We start from the raw sequence: 8513 nt of genomic DNA, 5'->3' as shown, positions 1-8513 counted from the left end.
CTCAGTGCTCTCTCAGGGTCTGCTGGGAGGACTGCGAGCGGGTGCAGCAGAGTGGAGCTGGCAGAGGTGACTGCTGAGAGCTCACCACCAGAGCCCCCTCCCAGCTGCCCCAGACCAGCATGTCCCGAGCTGAGCAGACCGATACCTGGTGTCTAGGGCAGGGGGGACGCGGGACCCGTCTCCTCCCATTCCCACTCTTTGTTTCCTGTAGTTGGAGGCCCAGCCTTAGACCAGCCGGCCCCGACTCCAGGGTTCTGCAGACCAGGAAGGGACGCAAACCTCCCCAGAAGCCCAAGTGAGCTGCAAGTCAGAGCTGGGACCGCCAGACGCCCATAGATGGCGCTCACGGCCCAACACAGCCCTGGCTGTTCGCGGAAACCAAAGGAAAACAAGTGAGCCGGTTAACCCCTTCCTGCCTGGGCTCCGCCCAAGAAGCAGGCTGGTTGGTTGTGCAGGGCACCTCCAAAGGCCAGGTGACCCCACTCTTCAGCCTCTGCCCCTTATTTCTGGACGATCTTGCTCTGAGCTCCCTTGAGAAGATGGGCTTACAGGGAAACAGTTATCCAGTTCTTCCAGGAAGTGGGATTTCGGGGGCGGGGATCCTGGGTGTGTGTGGGGTCTCTGTCTGTCACTCATTTCGGTCATTATTATTCTGCCAGAGGCCGACTTGGAGTGTGGAGGGGCTGCCAGGGTAATAAACCTAAGTGCTGGGCTAGCGAGTGGCCAGGGCAGCGGAGAGCACGTGGAGCAATGAGATGACGCCACCGTGATGATCCCCCTCGTCCCGAGTTTTGTCCCGGGACGCAAGGCAGAAATGGGGGACCGAGGGTCACTGCTCAAAGCTCCCCGAAGCTCCTGCTCCACCCACCACGTCTGGTCTGTTGCTAGGAAACCAGAGGAAGCTGGGGAGGGGCAGCATCCTTACTTTCTCGCCTCTTGCCGTTCCGGGCTCACTGGTCCCCTTCCCCATCACCTGCAGAGACTTGGCTCCTGTGTTCAGAGTCCTGGCTGTGCTCAGCTGTGCGTGTCGAGGGTGGGAGGAATCTAGAGGGCAGCTGGCCTCAGGAGGTTTCCCCTCGATGGAAATCGATACAGAAACAGATCCAGAGAGAGAACAAGAACAAACCTGGACTAGAACCGTTCTGGACATTGGCCTTGGGACAGGCTGCTGAGGGGAACAGACTGGCAGGTGCAGTGTTGGCCTCCGAGTGTGACAGAGTGTTGGAGGAGGGGGGTTTGAAAGGATGGTGAGTGAGGAACTGTGGATGGCTGAAGTTAGAACATCCTTTCGGAAGTGTGGTGACTGAACTTTAGTGCCGGACGATGCCATTTAGTGCTGGAAACCAGGATCTCCCGTAGGTTCTTTGAAGAACCTGACTTGGTCTCAAGACCTGCGGATCGTGCCCTGATGGAAAGGGAAAACTACAAGTCCCAGCGTGCCTTACAGCCGACTTAGCGTAGCTTCCGGAGGTTTGAGCATTTCCGGCGGAAGTAGCCACGGGTACGCCAATCCCCTTTCCTAAATAAAGTTAACTACGATTCCCACAGCCCTTCGCGCCGGGGGCGGGGAAAGGAACCGGAAACCGGATGGGTTGCTGGACCAGGTGAGGAAGTAGGAGGTGGCGGGGAACCTGCGATTCTGGGGGGCAGGCTGGAGGCTTTCAGGGCCCCCGGGCTGGAGCGGAGCGGCGACTCAGGATGTCCTGCGCTCCGTCTGGGGCCAGCTTGGGTGCAGGAAGAGCCGAGCCCTCGAAGCCACCCAGCAGGCCTGCGGGATCGAGGCTCTCCCGTCGGGCGGAGCCCGCGGGCGCTGGCAGAAGTTGCGTGCGGTGCCTTAGTCGTCGGCCGCCTCGGACGAGGGGTGAAATGGGACATTTGAGTCCGTACCCTATAGTTATTTTACGTATTTTGTTGGCCCTGTGGGGTTCCAGCGTGCCTCCAGGGGACAGTGCAGTGGACAGTCTTCGGTCGCTTCTTCGCTTCCTCTGTTTTCTTGTCCCCGGGACCCTCCCTGCTACCTCTGCACTTAGTGTCGTGCGACATCACGTTTTCTAAAACAGCGCCATCTCCTAAGCCTCTGGCCCTTGGCGACTTTGGGTAGAAGTTCCAGCTTCCTGGAACTGGCTCTCTTTCCCACGGAGAGACTCGTAAATATAGAAACAGACGAATCAACAGCTAGCGGGAGGTCGAAGGAATGTGTGCTTCCCACGGAGAGGCGAGTTCTCCAGCGAGCCCTCCTAGAAGTGAACCGGGGGCTAGGTTTCAAGTCCGTTGTAGCCTACTGTTAGCCTATGGTGGTTGCTGTGGATCAGGCTTAGGAACCCCGGACACGAAAAAGCAGACTGCAGCCTTGCTGTGTGCAGCGCACGAGTCAGGCGTGGACCCAGCCTGGGGTTCCGAGAGGCCCCAGCGCCGCAGCAGCCGGCCCGCGAGTGGTGCTGCCTGAGGAGTTGCAAAGCAGGGTCCCCGTGGAATGTTTGCCACAACTGCTCCTGGGTAGCTGCCCGGACAGACCGGTTAGAGACTGCTGACGTCAGCCGTGGAAGGACTTGTGTGTTCGGCCTCTGGTCCCTCTATTTTGTCTCCCGCTCCCTGTGGGCTAGAGTCAGAGACCAGGTTGAGGGGTGAAGGGGGAAGAGATGGCCCTGGACCTGGGCTGGGGTGAGGAGGGAAGAGCAGCAGTGATGCGGTCACACCCAGAGCCTGGGAAGTCCTCAATGCCAAGTGTGCAGAGTGGGCAGCTGAGGATCGAGTGGCCTCAGAATATAGATACAAGTGCAGGGAGGCCATCAGGAGTGGCTCCTTGGTAGGAAGTAGTTTTAAATATTGCCTTATTTATTTGAAAGGAAAAGAATGAATGATCTTTCCACTGGCTCACTTCTCAAATGGCTGCAACAGCTGGGGCTGGGCCAGGCAAAGGCAGGAGCCTTGGAACTCCATCTGGGTATCCTGCAGGGGTGGCAGGGGCCCAAGCACGTGGGCCATCTTCCGCTGCCCTCCCAGGCACATTAGCAGGGAGCTGGATGGGCAGTGGAGTGGCCAGAACTCAAACCAGCACTCCCAGGTGGGATGCCAGCATTGCAAGTGGTGGCTTAACTGGCTGCCCCGCAGCGCTGACCCCAGAAAGTACTTTGCAGGGAGACTGAAAACAAAGGCACGGATAAGGCTGAATAGATACTTGCTGAGTATCAGTTGAGAGCTGGGACCTTGGAGTTCTGAAGGGAAATTGGATAGGTGCTGGCCCCTGCCGTACTCAGCGCAGCCACTGACTGGGGTGGGGGGGATCTGTGATGGGCTCAGCCTTCACCCACCGTGAGAATTAGCCGAGGAAGTGAGTTTGGCATCCTAGGGCCTAGCAGTTAAGACAGCTGTGCTCCACATAGGGGTGCCTCTGGTTTGCTTCCCACTTCTGGCTTTTGCTAAAGCACATCCTGGGATGGTCGGAATAAGTAGGTTCCTGCCCCCCAGGAGAGAGACCTGGACTGTGCTCCTGCTTCTGCCCTGGCCCGGCCCTGGCCGTTGTGGGCATCTGGGGAGTGAACCCGCAGATGGGAGCTCCGGCTCGCCATCTCTAAATAAATAAATAAATAAATAAATACAGTACGGACGCCTCCCACGGGACCGCCTTGTTTGTGGGGTGGAGCTGCAGTGTTGTGGAGGAGCCACTTTATCAAAGGGATTTTAAAAAATGAAGACAGCTGTGTGATTAAAAAGTTTATTTATTTTCATCTACTTGAAGGGCAGAGCAACAGAGAGAGGGTGAGAGAGAGATCCTGCATCCCCTGGCTTACCCCCCAGATGCCCACAGCAGCCACTCCCCAAAGGGCTGGGCCAGGCCGAAGCCCGGAGCCTAGCACGGCGTTGTGTCCTGGTCTCCCACGTGGGTGGCGTCCCCTCCGGCCGTCCTCGGCTGCCTCCTAGGATGCACGCGAGCAGGAGACTGCGTTGATCCAAGGTGAAGAGACGGGACCGGAGCTGGCCGCGGGACACGCAGGCTGCGCCGGGATGCCTGCCCTCGAGAGGACGGGCCGGACTGCACCCTGAAGCATGGGTAGGCACCGATGTCCGGGGAGGCGGGGCGGCCCGGGCCGGGTAACAGGCCGCCTGTCAGCTGGGGTCCTCAAGAGGGGCGTTTCAGGGGCTTTGTAGAAGTGGCACGTGGAGAGTTTTGGGAGGTGGGTTAAGAAAGGTCTTTTTTTTTTTTAAGATTTGTTTATTTACTTGAGGGAGATGCGGGGGCGGGGGGGCGGTCTTCCATCCGCTAGTTCACTCCCCAGGTGGCCATGACACCTGGAGCTGAGCCAGTCTGAAGGCAGGAGCCGGGAGCTTCTTCTGGGTCTTCCACGTGGGTGCAGGGGCCCAAGGACTTGGGCCATCTTCTACTGCTTTCCCAGGCCATAGCAGAGAGTTGGATCAGAAGTGGAGCAGCTGGACTCAAACTAGCGCCCCTGTGGGATGCCGGTGCCACAGGTGATGGCTTAACCCACTGCGCCACAGCGCCGGTCCCTAGGAAGGTCCTGAAGTGCGAGTGGAGTGGTCAGGTTGGCGCTCTGGGTTTGCGTGGGAGGAGGAGCGGTCTTGGTGTTTCCAGAGGCAGCTGTTGTGCCGCACCCCCCCCCCCCCCCCCGCCTCCTCTCATGCCATATTCCATCCCTGTATCAGCATTAGCGAGTGGATGTTGTATCCTGAGTTGTTCACGGGGAGCCTGCGTCTCCGGCCGTGGTCACACAGCTGCTCAGAGTCTGTTCTGCGCCTGTTAACCCTGCTCAGCACTCAGGGCGCGTGGAGGTGGGAGAGAGGGCAGGCCGGCTCGTCACAGCGTCCGACGCGGGGCAGTGGAAGACCCACAGCATCACCTGGCCTGGTCCTGCTGAGGCAGCCGCAGGCTGGGCTTGACATGCTGTTAAGTCTAGAGCAGGCTGGCTTCCAAGTAGAGAATTTCGCGTGGCCCGTGGGTGGTGTTATAAAGATCCAAATGGCCCCTGGAAGAAAGGCGGGTCCCTGCCCCTGGTCTACGGTAAGATGGCGTGCGTGGTGCGAGTATAGCCTGTGTCTGTTTGGGTTTATATCCCAGCTCTCTGCTCGCTGCCTGTGACACCCTGGGCAAGTTGCTTGATCTCGCTGAGCCTCGGCCCCCTCCCCCGTCACGAGGGAGCGATTACGCCCACCTCCCAGGGTTGTTAGGAGGCTCAATGAGCTGTACCTGGTGTCGAGCAATTGCCCGCCACCTGGAAGCGATTGTCATAGCCCTCCCCGGTCCCCGGGCTGTGGCTGTGCACCTGCGTCCCGTTCTGCAGCCCAGTGGTCCCCAGGACGCATACGGCTGGGTTTGCTTCATTACGAGTGACGGTACAGGTGCCGAAAGGCGGCTTGAAAACCTACGTTGTTCCTACGGTGGCCCGGGAACAAGGCTCAGACCTGTGCCTGCTGCAGAGGAGGCGTGGTTTATTCTCACCAGGTGGCAGAAGAAGAGGAAGAAGGCAGTGGGGAGGGGCGGGGTCTTCGTTACCTAGGCCCGAGATGCGCTCAGACCTTTGTGGGGCTTGGTGATGACTAACATGCCCTCTTGGGCTCTGTCCTGAGCCTGGGGATAGCAGAGGGGGCATGGCCAGCACAGAGAGACCCCCAACACCACTGCACACACTTCGGGGCTGAGAGCTAATGGGGCCCCTGTCCATCTCTTTTCCAGGTGACAGCAGCATGGCTGTGCCCCAGATCACCCCACTTGGCTCCCTCCAGGAGCCTGCAGGTGCCCCGATGCAGTCCCAGCCCTGCCCTCGGAGCTTGGCTGAGGGCTTCCTGGAGGAGGAGCTTCGGCTCAATGCTGAGCTGAGCCAGCTGCAGTTTTCGGAGCCCGTGGGCATCATCTACAATCCCGTGGAGTACGCGTGGGAGCCACATCGGAGCTATGTGACTCGCTACTGCCAGGGCCCCAAGGAAGTGCTCTTCCTGGGCATGAACCCGGGGCCTTTTGGCATGGCCCAGACTGGGGTGAGGGGCCTGGCTTCCCTGTGCTGGGCTGGGAGACTGCAGGGTGGGCGTCGTGCGCGTGTGCGTGAGCCAGGGGGGGCATAGCTGTGGCCGTGTGTGGGTGCCCCGCCCCGTCCCTCCCCGCACACACACTGGCTCCGGTGGTCTCGGATGCTCCCCAGCCTCCCTGCCTGGACTTAACTGAGCGCATTAATGAGAGTTCCGTTTCCCCTGTGAGCTGGCCGCTAATGGCCTCTGAGAGCCCTTCCTTCCGCTAGCCCCATCCTGAGCGTGCCTCGCCGGATCTCCCCTGTCCCTGGAGCGCCGTCGGGGTCCTCGCAGGGCATCCTGCAGCCTGGGCTCGGTGCCCTGCCCAGGAGAGGTCTGGAGCAGTGCCCACTCCAGGGCCCGCTTCCTCCTCCCTGCTCAGGATGAGTGACTGCCCCTCGGTGGGGTGCCTGGCGGGTGGGGGAGGGGAAGAGGCTTCAGGGCAGGAGGCTCAATCGCTTTTATTGACCCCAACTGGGTGATGAAAGGTGATCGATGCTGATCGATGGAGATGACAGCCCGAGGGCTAGGGCTGGGAGGGCACCTGGAGAGCAGTGGTCAGCCTTGTCCTTGCGCCTCCTTTAACCCTGGCCGCCTTCTGCTCTCGGGCCATCGGTCTGTCCCCAGCACTAGCCTTGTAGCCCTGTAGAGGGCCGGATGCCCGACCCCAGAGGCCAGCAGCGGGTGGAGGCACAGTCCACGGTGGAGAAGGGGAGAGAGGTGGACAGGACCAAAGCCGGGCCCGGAGTCCTTGTCTCGGGCCTGTGGCGAAGGTGGGGGTATCCAGGGTCCTTGGGGGAGGCAGAAAGGGGCTGGGTGGTCCTGACCAGGCGTCAGGGCTCCGATTGGAAGCCCCTCATGGCTCTCTCCTTCCCCACAGGTACCCTTCGGGGAAGTGAGCGTGGTCCGGGACTGGCTGGGCGTCGGGGGGCCTGTGCTGAGCCCGCCCCAGGAGCACCCTAAGCGCCCCGTGCTGGGGCTGGAGTGCCCGCAGTCAGAGGTGAGCGGCGCCCGGTTCTGGGGTTTTTTCCGGAACCTCTGCGGACAGCCCGAGGTCTTCTTCCGTCACTGTTTCGTCCACAACCTGTGCCCCCTGCTCTTCCTGGCTCCCAGCGGGCGCAACCTCACCCCTGCCGAGCTGCCCGCCAAGCAGCGCGAACAGCTTCTCGGCATCTGCGACGGGGCCCTCTGCCGGCAGGTGCAGCTGCTGGGGGTGCGGCTGGTGGTGGGGGTGGGGCGGCTGGCGGAGCAGCGGGCGCGCCGGGCCCTGGCCGGCCTGACGCCAGAGGTCCAGGTGGAGGGGCTCCTGCACCCCTCTCCCCGTAACCCGCAGGCGAACAAGGGCTGGGAGGCAGTGGCCAGGGAGAGGCTCAGGGAGTTGGGGCTGCTGCCACTGCTGAGTGCGTGAGTGCCCCCGGGGCCTGGCGTGGGATGCGTTCGAGGTCCCCGGGTGGCTTTTGTACCCGCAGGAGGCTGGCTGCACTTGGGCCGGAGCGGCACAGTCTTCTGCACTTCCTGTTGCCCGCACACGGGTCCCTTGGACTCTTGAACCATTGCTGCCGTGCGGCGGGTGTTTCGACACTACACTCTCCACGTGCCCGATTCACTTCCTGTGAGCGCTGCCTCTGTCTCTGGCCTCGCCCCTCGCAGGGAGCCAGCCCGCTCTGCGTGGCGCCTGCAGACTACCTCCTCGTTGCCTGGGCGTCCTCTGCCAACGGTGACGCCCAAGGTGGCATTTGCTCCCTCCTCACCAGGACAGGACAAGGCACGGGATGCTGAGGGCCTGGGTTGGAGGGAGAATTCATCGTGGGGACAGGGTGGGAAAGTCAGAAGACTTGGGGTTCCCTCCCAGCTTTGGGACCTCGGGAACTTGATCACGGACAAATGGATGAAACTGTGCACGCCTCAGGAGCTTCGCCCGTAATGGGGGGGATGCTGCCTCCTGGGCGGGCCTGAGGCTTAACCTGGCACAGGCTGGCACGCGGGGGGCGGGGGGCTCGCTGCCCTGCACCCCCTGAGAAGCCCCTGTCCGCCCCCAAGACCCTGGGTGAGGGCCAGGGGCTCGCTCTGCCAGACGGGGCGCAGTGAGTTGATGACATCTCAGCCTGTGATACTTCTTCGAAGCATTAAAAGCTCCTAAACTCTCTGGTCTCGGTCCTTGCCTCCCCCTTCCCAGTCCCCTCTCGTGTGTATCGTGTAGAGCTCCCAGCCCTTGGCTGTTTGCAGTGGATTCGCTTGCATAACAGGTCACTAATTGCCACACCAAAGCTATACGGCCTCCGTTAAGGTCCTGTCCATGGTTTGTTCTTGGGGTGTGTAGGGAACAGCTCATGGAATGGGTAAGAGCCTGGTGTCTAAGTTTTTGTCTCCTGATTTTTTTAAATATTGTCAAACTTACTAATCTTTTTATCAAGTTTATTTTTTTAAAGATTTTATTTATTTGAATTACAAAGGGAGGGAGGGGGGAGAGAGAGAGGACTTTGATCCACTGGTTC

The 8513-nt window shown here is 60.6% G+C and overlaps 1 protein-coding gene across 7 annotated transcripts; it reads left to right on the top strand.

Moving 5' to 3' along the window:
- The first annotated feature begins 1476 nt into the window (after positions 1-1476).
- SMUG1 (single-strand-selective monofunctional uracil-DNA glycosylase 1) lies at positions 1477-8162 on the top strand. 7 transcript variants are annotated; one of them, XM_051845606.2, is made up of 5 exons: positions 1477-1604; positions 3740-4051; positions 4395-4541; positions 4663-5991; positions 6899-8162. In XM_051845606.2, the coding sequence occupies exons 4-5, from the start codon at positions 5662-5664 to the stop codon at positions 7424-7426; spliced, it is 858 nt and encodes a 285-aa protein (XP_051701566.1). In that variant the 5' UTR covers positions 1477-1604; positions 3740-4051; positions 4395-4541; positions 4663-5661; the 3' UTR covers positions 7427-8162. The 7 variants fall into 7 exon arrangements, with proteins under 7 accessions (XP_051701566.1, XP_008254780.1, XP_051701569.1 ...); XM_051845609.2 differs by lacking the exon at positions 1477-1604 and having other exon boundaries at positions 1612-4051; positions 4663-5017; positions 5690-5991; XM_008256558.4 differs by lacking the exon at positions 4395-4541 and having other exon boundaries at positions 5690-5991.
- The last annotated feature ends 351 nt before the right edge of the window (positions 8163-8513 follow it).

The sequence above is a fragment of the Oryctolagus cuniculus genome, chromosome 11, assembly GCF_964237555.1.
Source record: "Oryctolagus cuniculus chromosome 11, mOryCun1.1, whole genome shotgun sequence".
Classification (NCBI taxonomy): Eukaryota; Metazoa; Chordata; class Mammalia; order Lagomorpha; family Leporidae; genus Oryctolagus; species Oryctolagus cuniculus.
This window is presented reverse-complemented; position numbering and strand designations above follow the sequence as displayed.

Coding starts and splice junctions, on each gene's coding strand:
- SMUG1 (XM_051845606.2), top strand. CDS start 5,662: ATGGGGCCCCTGTCCATCTCTTTTCCAGGTGACAGCAGCATGGCTGTG. Junction 5,992..6,898: donor TTGGCATGGCCCAGACTGGG/GTGAGGGGCCTG, acceptor CCTTCCCCACAG/GTACCCTTCGGGGAAGTGAG.